General features: G+C 47.1%; 2 protein-coding genes across 2 annotated transcripts; both read right to left on the bottom strand.

Annotated features, from left to right (window-relative positions):
* Nucleotides 1-50: 50 nt before the first annotated feature.
* Nucleotides 51-13426, bottom strand: LOC135818511 (U4/U6 small nuclear ribonucleoprotein Prp3-like). The gene is made up of 21 exons (XM_065331898.1): nucleotides 13114-13426; nucleotides 11333-11403; nucleotides 10817-10891; nucleotides 10078-10139; nucleotides 9350-9461; nucleotides 8125-8184; nucleotides 7728-7875; nucleotides 7155-7192; nucleotides 6547-6638; nucleotides 6171-6261; nucleotides 5640-5737; nucleotides 5138-5225; nucleotides 4811-4912; nucleotides 4596-4657; nucleotides 4071-4272; nucleotides 3412-3508; nucleotides 3032-3131; nucleotides 2680-2793; nucleotides 1909-2027; nucleotides 1156-1289; nucleotides 51-709 (listed from the first exon to the last, which is right to left on the bottom strand). The coding sequence occupies exons 1-21, from the start codon at nucleotides 13259-13261 to the stop codon at nucleotides 560-562; spliced, it is 2163 nt and encodes a 720-aa protein (XP_065187970.1). The 5' UTR covers nucleotides 13262-13426; the 3' UTR covers nucleotides 51-559.
* A 603-nt stretch (nucleotides 13427-14029) lies between these two features.
* On the bottom strand, nucleotides 14030-23206 carry LOC135818512 (CDC42 small effector protein 2-like). The gene is made up of 5 exons (XM_065331899.1): nucleotides 22872-23206; nucleotides 22747-22797; nucleotides 22613-22663; nucleotides 22347-22451; nucleotides 14030-15099 (listed from the first exon to the last, which is right to left on the bottom strand). Exons 1-4 carry the CDS (start codon nucleotides 22923-22925, stop codon nucleotides 22383-22385), a joined length of 225 nt encoding a protein of 74 aa, XP_065187971.1. The 5' UTR covers nucleotides 22926-23206; the 3' UTR covers nucleotides 14030-15099; nucleotides 22347-22382.
* Between the last annotated feature and the right edge of the window lie 53 nt (nucleotides 23207-23259).

A 23259-nucleotide genomic window follows, 5' to 3' on the forward strand; every position in this document is an offset into this window, starting at 1 on the left:
TGCTGAAGAGGTCATGCTTACCCACCATATCACACACAAAGCACGAAAGGTTATGACATTTTTTGATATGGCCAGAACAATGAAAAAACCTATTCCGCCAGTCCTGTCAAGAAAATGTACTGGAAAAACTGGCAACAGAGAAAGACATACAAACCATCACCAAAAAGCAACAAATGGCACAGCAGCAGCAGAAGACAGGTAGCAGCAGTGAGTGGACAATGATGATGTTAAAATCTGCAACAGCCACCTTCAAACGAGAACAAGCATGGTTAGATAAGGCGAAATAATCCAATTTGAACAGCAAAGAGAACACTAAAAGATCCTGGTCAATACTGAAAAGTACTTTGTACAAATTATAATGCTACAAATGAACTTGAGGATTGAAGCATTGGCGAACGGGACAGCGCCGAAAAATCAAGAAAAACAAGCAACAAAATCTTGCGACAAGCAGATTTACCAGCAATACTGCTTAATGTCGACTTCACACATTGGTGACTCATCGCCATGCTGAAGTTGTAAAAGGTAATTTGCTGAAACAAAACACAGCACGTGTGAAGCCTCAATCCTCCGTGCCCTCAATGATGGATGAACTGAGAGCAAGGTCCCAGTAGTGGTGGACGTTGAACTTCTTCAGGAACTCTCGCGCACCTGAGTCTACTGGGAACTGCTTGCACTTCCAATCCACAAAGTTCCGCGCTTCAACCATACCCTGAAAAAAAGAAAAAGAAACCGGAATGTATGCACAAGTTACAAAGACAGCACACACGAGGTTCCTTATTTCCAAAACAAACAAACAAATGAAATCAAGCCCAGTTCATTGCGAGTAGTCCGAGTAGAGCTAACTTAGGCAGTAAAACGGGCAGCATCATACAGTTAGGAAAGTTCAAAGCCAAGGTGGTTGCTCCCTACACCGGAGCTCGTGCTTTTCCGCCGACTTGACTATCACATAGAGTTCAAAACCGCTGTGTTTTACAATTCACGCTCGCGGAACGCTCGTGCACCATTGCCATAGCAACCAGTGACGAAAAAAGTAGCAAGAAGGAGCCACGGGTGTGTGTGATCCCTGGTCGCCTAATCGGTAGGGCACTGTCGCGGAAAGACAGGTGTGCTGGGTTCGAATCCCGCTCGTGGATCTCTTGCAACACAAGGACTTACCTCCCAGACGACTGAGCACTGGTTGGGCTGGTCGGAGTTGTCGCTGCGCAGGTTCTTGTCCATGTTACGCCGCGCCTCGTCCCAGTTGATGCGATTCATCATCAGACGCTTGTACTTCTTCAGCGATTTCGGTCCTGTGGGCATGCAGTGGGGTGAGCACACGAGCACAATGAGTTGAACAGTTTCCTCGGAGACAAGAATGTGATCATACCAGGGAGTCGTAAAATACCGGTATTTTACGACTCCCTGGATCATACTAAGAAGAAGGACACACTTCAGGAACATAAAGGCGATAAGACGATAAGGCTGGAAAGTATACAATGAGTTGACGGCATACTTTCTTGGAAGCTCAACCCTACCGAAGTTCAACTTGGTTTGCACTGTAGAACACAAACTAACTCGAGCATCAGCATACGTGTACAGTAGAACCTGTCAAGGTGACCACCTGTCCTAGAGGACCACTGCACCTAGGACCAAGAGAGTTATTTCCAGTCAAATGATCCTGGGATTAGGCGACCACCTGTACACGGAGGCCACATTCGGACGGTCCCTTGGGCGGTAGGCTGAGACAGGTTCCGCTGTACATGATTGTATTGCTGTGCGATGATTGTCAAGCCGTGCCAGTCGGGTGAAACCGTACTCTCGCCCCCGGGGATGAAAAGGCATGCGCGCTGGAACCAGGAATGCGAGTGGGGGTTGCACAGAAACTCCTATTCTATTAGCAGACGATGTACGTAGGTGAACATCACTCACCGCCTTCAACGACAACCAGATTGAGGTCCTTGCTCTGCACAATACAGCCGGTCAGGTGCAGTTGCTGTGCGTTGATGTCGACTTTGTAGCGTACCTTCGGGTCCGTCAAGTCCGTCACTCTATACAATGGCAAGTAACACGACAAAACACACAGTGCAGCATATGCAATGAACCGTGCAGGAATACCGCAATCACAATGGATGAACTTGTACAGTCAGAGGCCACCTATCCGGTCGCCAGGTAACCGAACACGTTGAATATCCAACAAGATGGGTAATTCTACGCCTGACACAATGCAGTCACACACACACACACACACACACACACACACACACACACACACACACACACACACACACACACACACACCATAGGACCATTGGACGCCCATCGCCGGAGGCGATGATAGCGATGCTACAGCAGAAGCCATAGCAGCTTGTGCTGGGATTGCACCATTCAACAGATTGCAAGGCTGAAGAATTGACCGCCACTATTCAGCCTGGTCTACACCACACAGCTATGAAGTGGCTTTTTCTGGCCAGTGAATCCCTACTTTTTGGTCTTTTTCATTTTTTTCCCACACACACATCACACCACATACTCCGGCATGCACACACACACACACACACACACACACACACACACACACACACACACACACACACACACACACACACACACACACACACACACACACACAAACACACACACACACACACACACACACACACACACACACACACACACACACTGCTAGTAGACAATGCTCACCTGTAGACTTGCACGTCCACGCCGCACGACACGTCCTCGTCGAGTTTCTTCAGCTTTTTGTCCTTGCGCTGGTCGGGTGTGAGCTTGCGCGCAGCGTTGGAACTTTCGTGAGCTCTGCAACAAGGACATATTTTTAAAAGCAAGCTTTATTTCTAAAGGGGTATTGCACGGCCTCATCTTCAATATTCAGACAAACCAGCTACACGCAAAGTAAGTTATCGTGAAGTGGCACGCATATAAACAGTTCCGGCAGTTGTGGACAGTGAAGCAAAGCAAGTGTAGCACCATCTCTTCACAGCCAGACAAGGATACCGGTATGGTTTTGTCCTTGGGCTTCTCCAGATAAGCTTACCGTTGTCGCTTGGCCATTTCGCTTCGTACGTATGCTTCCATTTTGGTGGGATCTTGAACGGCCTCACTTCCCAGGACACGCATTAAGTTGGACATTTTCACTGGGCAAAACACACAGCATGAACACATGATTCATGAATGAATAATAATTCATGGGAAAGAAGAAACTGGTTGATCAGGCTAGCACTAGAACAACATACTGAAGTAGAGATGTGTGCACTCGCACGTACGTACGTACGCACACACACACACACAAGTTGCAATCTACAATGCACGAACAATCATCATGGGCATAAGAGCTCTGTCCGCAGCACAAAATGTCTACAATATAAAATATTATTTATTTGCATGTCTCTTGCTGTTGCTGGTGAAGTAACTCACCTTTGGGTGGGGGCGGTGGCATGAGACCAAGACTGACTTTCTCCTGTTTCTCCTTCTCTGCCTCACGACGCCTCTGAGTACGCAACTTCTTTCGCTCCTACAAACAAACATACCGGAAGGTGTACAGTCAACTTCGCTAATAACGACTGCGGATATAACGACAATTCGCGAATAACGACAGAATTTCCATGCCCAGAGCAAAGTCCCATCCAACTGTGACACATAGAATGAGACTTCGGGTATAACGACACTTCGCGAATAAGGACACTTTTCTGATGCCCCGCCGCCGAGTGTCGTTATAAGCCAAGTTGACTGTACTAGAGTCATTGGAATGCAATTGAACACGGAGACACCCTTGATTCAAGCTAAGCTGTGTGGAGAATCAACAGATGTAAATACAAATACAAGCTCAGGGATGAGTTTACTGTCATGTTTTTGCATAGCAGTTTTTGCCATGCAAAATCTCAATTGTGGCATAAGCTACAAAAAACATGGATAGCCTGTACATGTATGTATCGCAGTTTTCTGCGTGTTGCTGTGATTTTTGAGTAGCAGTAGATCGATTTTGAGTAGCAAACTGCGATGCGATACTGGATAAATTCATCCCTGAAGCTAGAGAAGAGCACATGTTTACAAGCTATCTACAGTTGCGGCAGTACCTGCTTGGTGAGCTGCACGGCCAGCACAGGCGCTGCTTTCTTTTGCGCATTGGTGTAGAAGGGTACAGGGTGTTCCACCAGTTGTGTGATGTTACGGTACGATGGCTGGCCACTGGCGTCCTCAGTGCTTGAACCACCCGATGATGACGTAGCCAGTCCACTAGTGGCCAGCGGCTGGATACACTTCACAACCTCATCATACCTGTGCGTGTGTGTGTATATGTGTGATCAACACAATCATGAGACAGAAAGCAGCAGAGTGCTCACATAACCATACTGACTGGAGAAATAATGGGGTGGGGTGAGAGAGAGAGAGTGACAGAGAGAGTGAGTGTGTGTGTGCGCGCGAGAGAGAGTGAGAGAAGGAGAGAGATACCAACAACGAGACATACCAGAGAAAGATGGGTAGAAAGAAGGTTGGGGGGGGGGGGGAGTCCACAGGCTCATGTCCAACTCTCCTTCTAGCATGTCACAAAACTCGATAGCAAATGAATGTCACATTACACTAGAGATGAAGTAGCATACCCTTCACTGACTGGCATCACCACTTTGTCCCACCATTCAACGTCAGGAATCTGATCTGTTTCCTACACAACATCAACAACAACCACAACAATAACAACTCGTATTGGCGATGGTGCCATCGTGAGAATAAAGAAATTCAAACACAATGCACAAGCACAAACAGATCAATACAGGCACACACTTCTCGAGACTCAACACTCGCAAGAGGAGCTTACTGCGTCCGTTGACGGCGTGATAAGGGCAAGCTTCGTTGCTGATGATATACCGGTCTTCTTTGCGACAGATGCGATGGACTCCTGGAGCTTTTCGAGTTGTTTCTGCAGCACAATGAATGACCACACAGCAAGTACAGAAAGTTACACGGAAGTGTTCTAAATGCTGAATAGCAACTTGGCTGAATATTTGTGACGGAAGAAATGCAGAAATGCGGAGATGTCTTTGGTTGTGAGGTTTCTGCTAAAGGACATCCATATAAGGGCGGTTTCTGCTAAGGGAGGTTAATATATGGGAGGTTCTGCTCTGTAAGCAAGATGTTTACCAACCTTGGCACGCAGTTTCTGCGCCAGCTGCTGGAATTTGCCGGCGTCGTGGAACTTGAAGGAGCGCTTGGTGCGCTGGGAGTTGTTTATCCTGTGGGGTGACGGGGAGAAACGATAAAACAGCAGCAAATGGATCTGGATCGAGAGCAGGGACAATAGCGAATAAGGAGAGCGTGCACCTAATTTGGTGCATACTACTGGGGCATATTGAAAACCATGCAACACTGGAAACCACTCAACATTGTAGGAACACCGTGAAGTAGACCAAAGGACAGTATGCTGAAGTGGCTATGAAAATGCAAGCTCAGGTCGCGAGACTGGCCCGACGGGGGACTTGGCATGAATGCCGGCACTTTCTCCACTGATTTCATGCGCCGGATCCTGTGTTAGCTACAGTAACACGCTCTTTCTCCCTTCTCATCTCTTAAGTTTGAAATAACCAGAGATTCTTTCCCTGCACCAGAAAATGGCTAGACTAAAGTGCAGAGACAAACAGCAGACTTACGACACTCGGGGATCGTAGTACGGATTATTGTCCATCAGGTCTTCGGTGGACGGCCGCTCAATCTTGAAGTTTTCGCGTTGCTTGGCACGGATGTTTGCCTACGGATGGATCAGAGAAGACAAATTGATTTTAAGAGATACAGTCAATACCGCCTAGGACATACAGGGTGTAAGACGCACTACCGTGCAGTACAATACTTTTTGCAGTTGACGAAACATTGGCACACTTGATTGCAGCGTGGGTGTAGTAAGTACAGTCATCAGAAAGTACTTTTTCCGTGTTCAGAAAGTACTTTTTCCGTGTTCAGAAAGTGCTTTTTCCGTGTTCCATTGTGGGTACGTCTTATCATGTTTTGACTGTACATGAACGACAACAACGCACACCTGTGCCAGGAAAACCATGTGTTTCTACAATTCGAATTTGCTCACTGCAATACTGTTATCAGTGACTGTGGCAGCCATGCAGGTTTCTAGCGGCAAGAGGCTGCTTCTCGCTGCGTGTGTTTGCATGCACGCGTGCGTTTGCACTCACCTTTATCGATGGCTGTACTGCTGTTAACTGAACGGCTTTGCCTGTCGCGTCAATGGTCCTACCCTGAGAGTCCAAAATCAGTGGCATTGGCCTGCAGGAGAGACAGAAAGGAAGAAAAGCAGAGGAAATATGTGATCAATTTGGCGCATTGCAGTGTATGTTTGTTGCCAACTAATTCCGCAGACACCATCCATTTAACAAATGGAGAGAGAGAGAGAGAGACAGAGAGAGAGAGAGAGAGAGAGAGAGAGAGAGAGAGAGAGAGAGAGAGAGAGAGAGAGAGAGAGAGAGAGAGAGAGAGAGAGGAGAGCGTGAAATTGAGAACACAGGAGAAGTAAAGATAGAACACATGAGCACAAGCGCCACGCATACTCACTTTTCAGCTGAGGCATTAGGTGCTGCCCCTGGTGCCCCTGGTGCTGCCTGGCCACTTGCAGCAAGCGATGCACGGATTTGCTGATTTGCCAACTGGTAAGATGAAGACATACCCACATGCACCCACGCACACACCCACGCACACACCCATGCACACACCCACGCACACATGAGCAAGCAAGCGTGCACACACAAACGCACATCATGAAATGCACGATAAATGAGTGCAGGGACAGATACCACAGGACGAAATATTCGCCAGCAAAAAGCGTTGGAAGAGATCACGGACACTTGGCTGGGAATCACATTTGAATGGATGATTTGATAAAACTGAAAAAGGATAGGTGGCACATATGCCTGCTGCATGCAAAATGCATGCATGTGCCAGCCTTATAAGGTTAGTGATTATAACAGTATTCCGTTACCTCTGGGTTCCTAACGAAATAAAAGAAATAAAAATCAAAAGGCTGAGGTCAAGGTCAAGGTGTGTGTGTGTGTGTGTGTGTGTGTGTGTGTGTGTGTGTGCGCGAGCGTGTGTGCTTGTGCGTGGGTGTGGAAGCGCACGCGTGCATGCGTAGGTGGAAAGAAGAAGAAATCCCCAGTACATACCTGTGCTTGTACACGTTGCTGCAGCTCTGCTTTCTTGCCTAACGAGACACAGAGCAGAAAGAACCAATTTTTAAACAAACCTATCCTCTGCAACACCCAAGAGCACCAGAAGTAAGGCTGTCACTCGTTAATCCAGCATTTTATAAGCCAGTAGCCACGATAAGCCAGCACAATTTTCAGCAATCAAGATGTCCTAATTCACTCCACACAACAACACACACACAATATAGTTAATCTAGCACCCTCTCTAAGCAGAATTCCGTTACACAAACAGTGTCGGACTAACAAGAAACCACACTTATCGGCGGAGCACGGCGAGCCTTCCCTTCGGGATCAAGATTTACCACCTGCAGAATGCACTGGCTTTGAAACGATATACGGTATTTCCGGGGTATAAGCCGCACCCCCATTTGTTTCCTACGAAATACAGACATCTACCCTATTTATCACCGTTTTTGAAATCTTTATTCTCACGATGGCCTGTGGCCAATAATTTGATCATCGGAGTATAAGCCGCACCCCCTGTTTAGGGGTGGATTTTGAGTGTTCAAAAAGTATTTCATGTTGACTTACGTTGAGCATCCAATGCTGCTTGTTGAAGCGGTGAGCCAGCTACCAAACTAGCCAGGCCAGGAACACTGGCAGCTGCTGTTACAGCAGGTGGTGCAGCAGCTTGCTGCGCAGCCAGGGCTTGGTTGATGAACGGCAGACGCTGCTGGTTCTGTGTTTCAAAGCAACAGCCGGCAGAAAAAAGACCGTGTTGTGAAATTTACAAGAGTTTCTACTTTCTAGTGTGCACACGGCACGTCCAAAGACACAAACACACGAACACATACTTACACGGAGGAGACGACAGAGAAAACAGGACACCCAGAAGTACCATCACTACCACCAACACCGCAACGTAGCATACACCCATAGCCCATGTGAGCATACAGCAAGACAAGCAAGCAGAATGACAATAACATACCGCCAGAGCCGCCTTCTTCTCCTCAATCTGCTGCCTGGTCCTGGCTAGAATATCACTAATCTACGCAGGTGTGACACAGCAAAGGCAGCAACACAACCCGTATTAAACATTGTAGATTGGGTGCAGGGGCGTGCTCGGCCCCCCAACTAGGGGGGTGCACGGGAGCCCCCCCCCCCCCCGGCAATTTTCTGCAATTTGTTTGCAACCTTTCTTGAATTTTAGAGCATATTTGCATACATTACAATTGCCTTGGATCAGATTGAAAATTTTTGGGGGGTGCACGTGCCCCCCGTGCCCATCGCCGAGCACGCGCCTGGGGTGGAGTACTCAACACTCTAAGCTAGCACAAAACATGAATAGGATGATCACAGTCAAATACAGACAGCAGCAGCAGCAACAGCAGCAGAACCAGCCGCAATAGCAAGAGCTGTTGTTCAACGCGCACTCCGGACTGTCAATACACACAGCCACTGGCCTGCATGCACGCTTGTCCGCTATACACGCACTGCCATGCAGAACAAGCTAACTCGCGTACTGCGGGTCACTAATTACTCAAAATGAGAACACATTGCTGGCACATGTACTGACAACTCGAGACTTTTCAAACTAGCACACACTGACAGTACGTGTAGAGTAGAACCCGGGTTAAGGGTCCACCTAACTCTGCGCGGACATAGCTGGACTCAGTTGTACAGGGATGGGCAAAAAGGTGTGCAAAACGACTTCTTGTGAGTAGATGGACCCGGAAAAATAGTTTGGAGCGAAGAAAGTTACGGCTTCCTCAGAAACCGACGGGGGACCCCCCCCCCCTTGGGCCGGAAATTAAATCCCGGTATTAGGATCACCCGCACAATATACATGCCAAGTGCCCCCCCCCCCCCGGGCTCCGAAGGATCACCCGCACAATGTACGTGCCAAGTGACCCCCTCCCCGGGCTCCGATCCCTAATCCGGTGTGACCCTTAACTTGACCCTTCTACTCTACACGTAGAGTAAACCCTGGCTAAGTGATCACTAGGAGAAGGCGACCACCTTTCCTAGAAGACCACTGGAACCAGGACCAAGGGATGCTATTTCCAGTCAAGTCACCCTGGACAGGAGACCACCTGGTAACAGAGATCACAGTTTGAAGGCCCTTTGAGCGGTCTTCTTAGACAGGCTTCACTGTACATGTACATGTATCCGGGACGGTTCAGCAGGCATGGTGCTCGGAACAAAACTCTCACCTGGTTTGAGTTGAGAATGGGCGTTGCGACGGGCAGTCCAGTGGAAGCGGGGACGGCGGAGACCGCAGCCGGCTGTGCAACGGGCACCGGGCCACTTAGCGACTCTGGGTCTCTGCACACACACACACACGCACGCACGCATGCACACACACACACACACACACACACACACACACACACACACACACACACACACACGCATGCACACACATACCGTACACACATACCGTACACCAACCAATATTCAAAAGAAAAAGAAAAAGAACCCATACACCATGCACACACAACCTGAAGGTTTGATAGCTCTGCTTCAAACATAAAGAAATCTGGACAGGAACAATCTTCATCCTACACGTACAGAAATCTTCAACTTTGCCAGTTCCATGAAAACCTGTCTCCAATAGGGAAGAGATCAGAGCTCAGCCATAGCTGTTGTAGTCACACTGATAGCGACTTCAAACACAAAAACACGGACTAGGAATAACAGGGCCACCGCCCGATATGAGCATGGCACCACCAAATACAATGCGGTTTTTGTGAGAGTCTGCTAACACCATGCCACTCAGATCACCAATGCCATCGCATACAACAACAACAACAACAACAACAACAACGACGACGACAACAACAACAACGACAACGACAACAACAACACTGGGTTTCAAATTCAGCAACATGCCAGGCATGCACAAACTCTGCAGATTCGACACTTCCAGGTCTTGGCTTACGGTCTCGGGCGCTTTGGGATTGGGTAGTTTGACTCTTCAGCGCCTTCCTCACCGAAAGCCTCCTGCAGTGGACAACACGAGAAGCGGATTGGTCAGTACATTATGAATGCTGGAAAGGGATGTAAATTGTTCTGATGATGGTGACTGGCCCGAAACGTCTAATTTTTCGACATCACAATAAAGAATTTTTCATCTAGCGCATGCACCCATTGCGAATAGCAACTGAATAGAGTGGTGTCAGTTGACAAACCCCGTTTTCTTTGTAATGCAGTTGCGTGATGTCCACCACTTTCTTAGTGGAAAGGGATTGTCCGTTTAAATACGATCACACACATACATTGACACACACACATGGGTTGTATCTGGAGCATTACACAGAGCAACGAGGCACAAGTTTGCTAGTTTGCTGCTACTCTGAGCTTCATGCCATGCAATCACCAGGCAACACGGTTGTGTCTGTGTAGTACACGCTGCCTCCACGGTATTGAGCACTCCTACCACACTGGCTGCATCCTCTGGTGTATTCGGAGCCTTCCCAAAATATGGTGCTGGCCTGGCACGAGCAAAACTTCTCTAAGTTGCTTGTGTTTCTAAATACGATAGTTAAAGACGGTGGTAACGCGGTTGTGCGAACTTTACCTTACAAAAAAAAACTCTATGGCCTAAGCCACGTTGGCAATGTCTCTCCTTTGCAAGAAGCAGGATCGGTACAATTATAGCACGCCGAGGAACACCTTACCTTTACGGAGCGTTTACTGGTGACAGATCTCAGCGGAGGAGCAGCTCCAGGTCCCTGAGACGACGGCCCTTTGATCTGCCAAACAGAGAAGAAGAAATACACTTTTAAATCGTTTTCGCAGAGGCATCAGACTCAACTGCTGCCAGCTCTATATCTTGACCAAAATAACAAATACACATGCAGTTTTCGCAGCTGTTTGCATTTGTTTGGGCTACGGCAGCCCCATAGCCTGAGCATAGACCACTAGTTCTTGGAAGTTCCATGGAATCTCAGGCGATACACCCACTGATTAGATAAAGAAGAAAACAATTTCCCAGTTCTTCAAGAAGCCATTTTACTTTTCCACATCACTGTACTACCACAGCTGCACAAGCTGGTAAGTTCACCGAAAAAATGAAAAAGTCACATTAACAAACCCAACCACTGTGCCAGTAGACTACAGCAGCATATTCACACACTTCAGCAGCTACAATATGTTACCGCACCAAGGGAATTCCGAGTGAGACGCTCTCTTACCTGGTTCAGCTTCTCAAACAGGCTGCCCACAAGCTGCGGTGCGCTGTCCTCCAGCAGTTTGCTAAGCGCATCTGAACACACACATACATACAGTAGGGCACACAAGTCACAGCGTTAACCCTTTGTGTACGGACTGTACAACTTTCGATCCCCTGGGATCGAAACTTTTCAAATTTTCAATCGATCGTAACTCAGTCATTTCTGGGTTATTTCCAAAACCTAAATTATGTAGGTCGAAGAGAAAACTCCCAGCTGTTCATTGAAACAATCGCAGAAACACTCCGATGTGCGGTTCCAGAGTTACGAAGCTCGAAAGTCAAATCGCGGCAATTGTCGCTCAATAGCCGCGCGCGCAGATTTGAATAAGGGACTTTCCCATCTTTCTGGGCATCCAGTGACGTAAAAACACATTCAAAATGGCAAACGGACTCGTGGCAGATTGTGAAATTTTTTGGAAGTAAAAATTAGTTGTTACAAGCAAGGAGAGCGAAATGGCTGGTACAAGACGACTTCTGTCGGAATATTGGCGTTGCAACTAAGACGCTGGGCTGTAGCGCTGGAGTTTTGACCTTCGTGGTGGCAAGTGTGCGCTCAATGTGTTCCTCTTGCGACGAGCTTTCCAGGAAGCTCAAGATTGAAAAAATCGTCAAAAGGAGACCAAAGTTATGACCAGGAGAATTATGGAATTTGAGGCGAGTCGAGATCAAATTCAGTCTGCGTACATTTTTTCAGTACACAAAGGGTTAAACTCTCGTAAAAGCCATGGTGCTTTGCTGCACTGGTACTCCAGCAAGTGTGTGTGTGTGTGAGTGTGTGTGTGTGTGTGTGTGTGTGTGTGTGTGTGTGTGTGTGTGTGTGTGTGTGTGTGTGCGTGCGTGTGTGTGTCTCATGCCTTGGCGTGATGGCACACAGCAGTTGCAGCAAGTATAGTGGAAATTGCAGCATTCAAGTGTAGCCGCGGCTTAGCCAGAGCAACCAACACAGACCGTAGCTCCTTCCGCATCGTTTGCAATTGCGGCCGGCGTTTCAGTAGAACACAGAACCTATCCCGTCATCACCCCTGCTGCTCCGAACCTGCTCAACCTCCCATGGGGTTTGCATAGCCAGAACATGGCAGTGTGTCCAAGGTCCAAAGTGTATGCGCGTGTGTGTTTGCGCCCAAACGCAGCATAGACCAGCGGTGCCGTATGCGAGGATGTATAAATCGACCATGACCCAATGGAGAACACGCACACGCACACACACACATACACACACACACATGGTTCCATGTTCCACTCGTGTGATCCCCCCCCCTAGACGCTACGACAAGTACCAAGTGCCTTTTCTCACAGAGGGATCTTTGCCTGATCCAAACAAAGTTACTGCTCTCCTACAGCACACAGTGCAGTCCCCTCTGCTCCAGGTGTGGCTGTCGACTGCCTTGTTACCCTACGTATGCAGGCGCGGTGGAGCTGGTCCACTTGATGAGGCATTGGTCCGACCAACTCTGCAGCCACACATGTGTGTTGACTATCGATAGGCTATGTGTGCCAACCCATTATACCGCACACAAGGACAGCAGGATATGACATGGTCGAGCCAACAGCTAGTCCTGCCACTCCCGCATGTGTTTGCATGTAACGGATATGGTGCTTTCAGCCACCAAATTTCTATTTAAATACTGAAATGAATCTTTCCAATATCAAATCCAAATTGTCTTTTTTCGAAATTGAATGTGCCTGAAATGTTGTGTACTAGTGAATAAATGCACAGATTAAGTGGCTGGGAACAACGCCTACCTGTGGTGGATTTTGAGTCATAGCCTTTCTGGACACACTGCATTGCAGCAGACACCACACTGCTGTCTGGGTAGCCCAGCATCTGAGCCACTCTCTGGACAAGCCACGAGCGCAACTCGTCATGTTCCCTCTTGGAGAGAGACGCCATACCCGAGGCACTCTCAGGATCTACTACTAACTTATTCTTCTACAGTACAAGGTAGGCTGAGACACCATAAAATCCTGAAAACAAATAACTACATGTATTGGTTTCCCAAATTGCGAACCATCACTGCATCAGGCATCATCCAAATCATGTTTGCATTGGATGTGGATATCGCGATATCGATGCGATATCGCGATGGCAGATCTATATTCAAGATTTTCTTTTTTTAAGTTTTTCATGCAACAACCGGTTTTTTTGCATGTTCTGCAAAAATATCCGTGGATCGCCATTTTTCACCTAGGAAACCATCTCCTTGACACCTTGTTGTCTGTCAGTTGAAGTAAAAAAATTATTGGTTCATATTATACATGTAACGTAGATCATGTCAGAAAGAAGGATAGATGAATTACAAAAATGTAATTATGAAAATGAATGTGCAGTCTGTGACACACGATAACGATACTGAACACAACAAACTAGCCTTGGGCCTTCCGTCTGTGACATGTAGCCATTGAGCAGAGAGGACTCCATACATGTATAAGCACACAGTGCCATGTCTCCACTGAACTCCCGAGTGTCACCACTCACCAGCGGCATTGTCTTGTCTACATGGCACAGAGTGCTGTAATCCCTAATGGCAACACCAGACCCAGTGATCAAATGCACCTAATGCCAACCGTCTGAACTTGCAAGGAATTTTAGTTGCAGTTCCACTACTCGGAAGTAATTGTCACCTTCTGACATGGTGGAAACTCAACACACCCAGGTCAGTTCGGTTTGGAAGAACTATCTCCACAACAATAATAATTAATCTGGTAGTCGGCACAACTAGGTCTATATCAGAGAAAGCAACAAGGGTAAGAATCAAAAATGAGACCATCTCACTATAATATTAATTCCACAAATCCAAATCCACAGGAGAACTACAGAAGAAAAACCATTATGTCCAATTCAGCGTAAAGTGTCAAGAAGGCTGCACAGACAACAACCAAAAGAGCAGCCACCATCAAGAAACAAAAGCATGATGAAAATGAAAAAAAGAAGGAAAAAGGGGGATGATATTTCGTTATCTATGCAAATAAGGGGAGACATGCTTTAGGTGTGTACACTGTCATGCGAATGGGATCTGCCAGGTGACGGACAACAGTCTGACAAGAGGTGAGGTAGCGTACAAGACCAAACAAAAAGCTGGCACCCAAACAGATTCGGGAGCTAGGATAACAAAGGAATAGCAGGAGAATAGTCAGCAAGACGACAACAAAACGGGTGGAGGTATGGCACGAGCGCACACGCGAGTGCAGTCAAGAGATACCCTGACTACCACAGCACTAACTTGTTCACAGCGGGGCGCGGATGCCAGTGCATAGCACTGAGCAAGACGCGCTGCTGGCATACTCTTCTTTCCGTCTCTGAAAAGAAACACAAGTGGCTGGTATAAAAAAAATGAAGGCTAAAAGACCGGGAGACGACGGGAAAGGGCACGCTGGCGGATCTGTTGTGGGGTATTTCAAGATCTTAAAATTTTCATGTGAGAAAGGAAAGAAATACATCATGGAGCAAAAAAATAGGCTGAACTGTACAAATAAATTTATTGTTGCGCTGTGCAACACGGGGGAGGGAAAATCCTAAACTCAGCCTCGCACGTTTGATGATGTCGAGGAACGGATATTTACAGCGAAGCTGGATGAGCCAGTCGTGTGAACTAGTGCTACTACTAGTAGTGAGTGGCTTCCGACGCCGGCGGCGGTGGTTGCGGTGAAGGAACGCCCACCCATGCGGCCATGCATCCAACCCGGATAAAGTAAATATGCTAATGCGACCGAGCGCTTGAGAATGAGGATCTGCACACACACAGGACACAGAGAACCAAAAAAGTCAATAAGACACGGGCGACACAGATACAGTGAAGCCTGTCAACGTGATCATATGCTCCTGAGGACAGGCAATTGTTACAGTCCAGACCAGATAACGTCCTTTCCAGTCACTTGACTCTGAACAAGACCACCATCTCTGTGTGGAGTCCGCAATTTGCGAGCTGTCGTAAACGGGAATTCCACTAAGAAAAGGCCACGCCATTCTGAGCAGGTCAAGAAAAGGCCACCATATATTTACCGAGTCACAGCTGCATCTTCTTTTTGTAGATAAAATGTCGTATTCTAGGTTGCAATGAATTTACACAGGAGCGAATCTGCTCCGATTAAGCGCATTGTTATGGCACACACAATGCTGCCCATGGTAAACGACTTCGACATCTTCCGCACGGCACAGCAACCCAATATTTCCATTATTATATTTCCTCGTGGCTTGCTGTTGTTTTGGATTTGACTAAGTTATGACCCGTTGAGTGCACATGCACTCCTGGCATTAGCACAGTTCGATTTCAAACGATCAGCTCCAAAGAATCTCAACTAGCATAATCTCCAGTAAACAAAATGTTCTGTTCATGACCGTTGCACCAACAAAGCAGATTATTTCGTTAATCAAGTACTGTAATTTCACAAACTTTCGGTGCGTCTGTTTCATACCTAAAATTTCAATACACCGAACAAACACTAACACACATAATCCAATAGGACACTGCTTCTCTGTACCGAGAATTTCTGTTCACCTAACCTAGCCTGTTGCCCTCATACCGACAATTTCTGAATACCCTCCCCAATCCAGCAGAATTTCGTAACAAGAATGGAGCCGGATTATAAACAGGCCACTGTAGTATTAAGGCTAATTGTCACACTTTCCAACCATACATTATCTAGTTATAGTGGTGGACAGTTGCTCATAACTCGTATCCATGTGGCCCTTCTTCTTTCTACATATCAGCAATATGTTTCGTCAACCACCACACCACAACTGCGCTCTCCAGCCGACCTTGACACGTTTACACAGCACACCATCAGCAAAGCGACACAACCGCTGGTACCCAGTTCCTTCATACAGCCGTTTCAAGTATAAAATCTGCACAGGCCCGAATGCTGCTGCTTACACTTTCCTTGAACAAACAACATACTGCAGACTGCCGAATATGCGTACCCTTCGGGACGCAGGGCTGTCTGCTTTGGGCGGGAATCTCTTTTTGTCCCTCAACCCTTTAAGGACGGTATGACGGATATATCCGTCATGACTGCGCAGTGCATACGGCATAAACTCGAATTTTCGTATCTCGGCTTTCCCTTGACAGAATCGCGCAATCGAAAGGTCTATCGACATTAGAATCGTCTCAGCTGTCGGCTCGAACAAATCCGAAGTCAAATAGTGGAGCTACGATACTCGCAAGGTATTTTACGTCCTGCAGCAAATTTTGACTTCCGCCCGCTGTGTCATTCAAGGGATTCCCCCTGTGGCATGACAAGCCAGGCAGGTACAGAGCAGAGTGACGTCAGGCACGGATCTAAAGCTGTCAGCTACAAAAAAAGCAGCGCTCTACCGTGATTATTACGAAAAAAACCAGCAATTTAACCAAATCGGCTCAAAGTCCCGTTTCGTATGTCATCCCAGCGCTATAGTACCAATGTAGTGGCACTGTTGCGAGTAAGGATTACACCAGTGTGTTCCTCTGAACCATAGCTTTCCAGGAACCCAAGATTATCGAAATTGATAAAAGGAAACGGAAGTTCTGATCCAAACTGCTTCCATACGTAGTGCATGAAGCAGTTTACCTGAATCAAGTCCGTCCTGAAAGGGGTAAACTCAGTCCAAACCGGTATTTCAGAAAAATCGACCAATCGGATAGTTGACGTCCAGATAATCAGCAGTCTACGTTAACTGCTACGCCTGTTACTCTACAGTTCAACCTCTCACACAGTCGACGCCACTTATAACGAACTCGCATATAGCGAACCGTTGTCCATGACCTAGTTTGAACACACAGTGTAAGTGCATTTACTTGTGTTACAACGGTCTTCGGTTATACAGAATGAATTATCCTGGACAACGGTCTTCGTTACATCAGGAGGCGACTGCATCCGGATATCCCCCCCCCCCCCCGCCAGGTTAGAAGGTAGATATGCAAAGTCAAATCGAAAATTCTTCCTTCCCGTAACATCTAGCCAAACAATTTCACAGACCGAAAGATCATACCCCCCCCCCCCCCCGTGTATCCTTGTGGACAGCATCAGAACTTGGTTCAGTGAGGCCAACCGAAAACACCGGTTCTCCGTATCCATTATGGCCGTAGCTTATTTCCGAACTAAGGAGAATTCAGAGATACAGGTGCCCTTCGATCCTGTGACACCCGGATAAGGGGGGGGGGAGGAGAGTTCTAGGCTATGATCGTTTGGTCGGATCCAGATCCAGATCCAAATCTCAGATCCGTCGGATCCTTCAGAATCAACCGAACACTTTTTTGCGGACCTTGGCTGTTGCCATGTTGACGAAGTAAAAAATGGCGCTGACAGGTCACCCAAAAAAGGCAAAAGTCGTACTGATCGCGCGCGTCGTACGAAAAGTCAACAAAAGTCCACTAGACGTACGACAATGAGTAGAAAAATGATTTTTACCTGCCATATACGCACAAAGGTCACATTTGGATCCGATGGATCCAGTCAACCCTGCTCCCGGGGCAGGGTTACTCGGATCCAAATCCGGAGGATCTGGATCCGGATTCGACCAATCGATCATTGCAGATCCAGTGGATCCAAAGGATCTGGATCTGGATCCGACCAAACGATCACGGCCTTAGGTTCTAAGGGGTCGTCCATAAATATTGAACTTTTTTCGTTATGGGGTGGGAGGGGGTTGACCAATTTCGTTTCAGAAAACATTGATTCATGTACATGGCTGTTGTATATGCATGTATGTCAACATTTTTTACGTTCTGAGGGGGAGGGAGGGGTTTAGTTTAAACTAAAATAATTCGATATTAGCGGACGGCCCCTAAGTTACTGTACTTCAAAAAGAATGAACACCGATATTACTGGGAGGTCGGAGGAACGATACGAGTGTAGGACAGCAACAGTACAAACATTGGCCATGCAGCATACTACGTGAGGAAATATCAATTAGCCTTATGCACATTGACGTCAGGTCGAAATCCCGCCGACCCGGTTGGGCGTTGAATGCACGGGACCCTATTGTGTTATCTGTATTTCTGCTACGAGAAGTGCCCTGCAGGCATTTCAAGCAACAGCCCTTTTCGGACGAGGATCTAGCTTGTCATTAGCTCTATCCAAAGTGACGAGGTTGGAAAAGCAACTGTTTGCCATTGAGAATTGGCCTAAACCGGCCCAATCTGCATGTACTGTAAACCGCCCAATATTCGCGTCACAAATTTTTCGCGATTTCTTAGAGCCAGCAAGTTTGCGATGGCAAAAGTTCGCGAAGCACTGGGGGTACTTACATGCACCCACTGTTGAAGTTAGATTTCACGAGGGTTAATTCTCGCGAAAATAGCGAACATTTATCCGTCGCGAATATTATGCAGTTTACAGTATAGCACACAATGAGCATCCAACCGGGCATTTACCAACCTACGGGAATTCTTACATCCGCACAATGTGGATAAGGCTAATACAACGCAAACAACGGCCTTTGCTGCTTCATAAAGAACACCACAGCCCGGTGGCTACCACAACAAAGCTACATGAACGGTTGCCAAAGGGAACACAAACTGACTACACAAAATAGCACGTTACAACACCTGTAAAGTGACCCAGTTTTGCAGCTCTGGACTACTGTAGTCAGCGGGGGCAAGGCATTTGCTATACGGCTTATTTCCGATTAATGCTGCCAAAGTTGTCAGTGCTTACGAAACAGCCATTCGTTTCATCACGAGAAGGTGGCGTGAACGTGCGTATTCGCAAACTACACCCTGGTCTTGAGAGCAGATAGGCAACACTAAATACATGTAGGTACCGTATTTCCACAAATAGTAGGCCGGTCTACTATTTTTTCAACCTCGTCCTAACCCGGCCTTATAATCGATGACGGTCTTGTATTCTTTCAACCCAGTTTGACCCCGTTCTTCTATTTCTCGTCACACAGTTTTACCCCCCGTTCTTCCATTTTCTTCTACACAGTTTGAGCACGGTCTTCTAATTTTTTCCCACAGTTTGAGCACGGTCTTCTATTTTTAACACAAGAACAAAGACTCATTTAGTAGGCCCGGTCTTCTAATCAGAGACGGTCTTTTATTTTTTCAATCGCCCCCTGCCCCGGCCTTGTATACGAGGAAGGCGTTGTATACGAGGACGGCCTTTTATTTGCGGAAATACGGTATGTGCCGGTCAACGACGCAAGGATTCCTCTCAAGTCATGGGCTGCATGAATGCTACAACAAACAGTGTCACAAAATCTACATTGAAGCCAAGTAGGATGCCTTGCATATCAACACTGTTTGCACAAACACACGGCAACAAAAATAGTTACATACACACTGTCTGAAATCAGCCCCATCTCAACATTTACGTAGAAGGCACCGACACTCCGAACAACGTACTGGTTACTTGTACTACCATCTCTGCACGACAAGCTAGGAACAACACAGCATTCAACTGGCATGCAGTGATACTCCATTATATTAGCTACCCAAGTGCCTTTCAAGACACGTGTGACATTCCATCCACCAATACGATGACCAATAGCAAGAGAGTATTGTAGTGATAGGATGCGTAACAAATGAAACGAAAGCTGGTCAACTTCAGTGACAAATAACATCAAAACAAGAAAGTACGAACAGCAACATAAAGCCAACAGCATTGCGTTTCAACATGAGAAAGGTGATCCACACACTTGACCAGGGGCGTAAAACACGCTACGGTCACTACGGTAGTGACCCTACCACTTCTCATCATTGGCACCCATAAAAAAAGAGAAGCAATGACCGATAGCATAAATTTCTAATTTCTTTTAGAGGAGCACCACGGAAGGACACCTACTATAATGGCGTACTGCACCATACTGAAATACCGTTCGACATCAATGTTGATGTGTCATGCACAGTGTGTTGCATTAGCCGTAGGCGTACTGCAAATACTAATCGAACGTCAAACCATGAACTCAAAGCTGGCCTACCTAACACACAGACATACATCTGTAATTCGGCCACCAACGGAAAAACAAGCACAGATGAACAGTTCTTGCTCAGGTTTAGCGGACATGCTGGTGTACTAAACGAGGCACGGCTCCACAGCCACCATCACGGGAATTCAGCCCACGTCAAAGGTATGATCAGCATACAAAGGACAAAGTAGAGCAGCCCCCAGATCGAACAACTGCAACAAGCATCTCCCAGAGCAGCACATTGCTAATCCACATGGACATCAAGCAACACAGTCCTTTCAAAGCGATTCCAAACATCAATAAGTTGCATCGACAACGCTTGGGTACACAGAAAAGTGGCCACAAGCACGTACAGGATCAGATACAATTAGCTACACGTGTAAGTAACATCTACCGGGCCTACAAAGTGTTACCAACAGGAGTTCAGAAGAAAGAAACACAACCATAAAGCAGGGTGGATCTGACCGCTCAACTCTCCCCAGTGAAACGAAGTTAAACTATTTGCAAACAACAAGCGAAGACTGGATGCCTGCACTGCTGTACACAGTGGCAGTACAGGCACCCTGATGGATGGAATTGCGCACTACACAGTACAGCAAGCCTGACCCACTTGCACCCTACTGCGTTAACCAACTCCCGTCCCTGCTGGGAAAACCAGCTGGGAAGTAACACAGCAAAGGTACATACACATGTACACGACTGTCCAATTTCGGCAGACCTTCATTCGCAGTGGCCACCAAATGGACACACCAATTCCACTGATGGTCATCATTCCACAACATCAACTAGTAAAAACCTCTACCAAAACCCAGGCATTGCTCTGAGCATGACGAACGTAGAGTTCACTGGCTGCTTGTAGAAAGAAAAAAAACTACGGACAGCGCATCCAATCCATTCTTGGCTGTCCGCATCTCCCAACCAGGATCCGTCGTGGTAAACTAAACTGAAATCGGCCATGCTGTGCCACACCACATAACCAATGAACGGCACCACCTCCAGAGTCCAATAGAAACTACAGTACAGTCGGGCGACGAGGAACAAGCAGCCTAGAATGTCACCAAGCAGAGAATACCATGCACGGTGATCCAACTGAGCATAGACTGTAGTACATGAAAAAAATTAATAAGAACGGTCTACGTTATGAGGTTGACCCCCAGTTCTTCGGCGACCGACAGTACCGTGTTACTTCTGCATACTTCTAAATGGGCAAGGCAAGAAGACATGGGAGAACTACAGTAAGATTGGGTGCCAAAGAACAAAGTGTTCTTACTGTAGTTCTAGAGCCATGACTGCAGCTACCCTCTCCCCAACCCATACTCATAGCATTCGTGACGGCAGTCACGGCTGAAAACAAGATTTAACAACGTGCCTTTACAGAGGAATGGAAACGAACACCCTGATAAGCGTGAGCGCAGCCAGTGCCAGGCGCAGGTAGTGGCGATTCCTTCAACGAGTGGTATTCACACCCACATTGTACAAACTGCAGGTAGATGTGCAAGTGCTCAAACCATCAAGGCCAATGCTACTGACTCTGTCTGTAAATCACGATTCTACAATCTGCTGTCATGAAGCTACTCACAGCTAACAAACGCCATAGGCAGTGTTACAAGCCTCTGATAGAGTGACTTGGAAATGTAAAAAAAGATGCTCAGTCACCTGGACCAGAAACAGGTGCAAACGCCTGAAGCATGCTAGCTGGCAACAACTGCCATGATCCACAAGAGCCTGGTACCCATGTGTGCAAGCCATTCCTGGGCATTACTAGGGAGATCAGATGTCGAATCGCTTCAACGATATGCACTCCACGAAGAATCAAAATGCCAAGTCGCCACCAGTCCATACTTGGAGAAATGTTGACACTGTACTAGCACCAGCCACTCCACGTACTGGCTCCAGCCACATAGAACCACAACTGAGAAATACTACAATTCTGTGTTACAATACAGAATTACTAGTTCATCTCTAATATTTCACAACGCAGTCTTTTACGGCACCAACACTAAAAACAGTCACACAGAAAACCCATGCCCTAAATAAAATTGAGTTGCATAATTCAGTAGCATAATCCTGACATCCTGCATCAGTCACTCACCGAAATCTGAAGGCGGCAAATCAAGCATTGTCGATTTCATTCCGCTGCTGTTCCATTCGCCTGGTAGCCTCCCTTCGATTCCATTCGCTGCTGAATTTCCGAAAGCTGTGCAGATATCAGGCAAACACGTTTTCAAAAGGTGCTGCGGAATGCAATCCTGTAAACTACCATACACAAGATCAGCCAAATACCCAATACACTAAAATCCGAACAACAAGAATCATACTTCATAGAAAAGTTCTCAGTGTTGACAGAAACATTCTTACCGCTGATGAAGCTCCGCCACCCATATCGCCAGATCCGATGTGCCCCGTGTGCTAAAAACAATAAATCAGAGTATAAGCACTTAGTTGAGGGCCCTGCCATTCACCGATTTCTACAACAAAGCCGTGATGCTCACCACAAAATTGCTTGGCTCTCCGATCATCGCTCGATCGATCTTCTTCCGTCGCTGCAAAACAGCACAAAAGACACCTTCTATTGTGGCAGGCCCGAGAGCACCTGACTACAGCCCTTGAGACTTACTGGTGGTGGCTCCTCGGCTTTCAAGCATGGGCAAATTGTGCCCAGAAACGACATACCGCCTATTCCAAACCGTTTACGGCAAGCTCCGAGTGTGATCAGGGCCCAATAGAATTTGGTTCATAAACACTGCCGATTATCAACCACCATGCCAGATATCCAATCGTCCCAACCCTGTCGTAAATGTGGTGGATAAATTCTAAGCTCCAAGAACAGTTGGGATCCCTACGTTGGACAGCTTGCAGTAGAAATTACTCCGCGATAACCTACAAACACTATCATACAGTCAAGCACAGGACAACAACGCCAACGACCGTTGCTAAAAACTGCACGAAATCAAGGCAACCAAGGTCAAAGCTGGTGTCCAAAGCGCATGCGCAAATTTCTCAGT

The sequence above is a fragment of the Sycon ciliatum genome, chromosome 5 (assembly GCF_964019385.1).
Source record: "Sycon ciliatum chromosome 5, ocSycCili1.1, whole genome shotgun sequence".
Classification (NCBI taxonomy): Eukaryota; Metazoa; Porifera; class Calcarea; order Leucosolenida; family Sycettidae; genus Sycon; species Sycon ciliatum.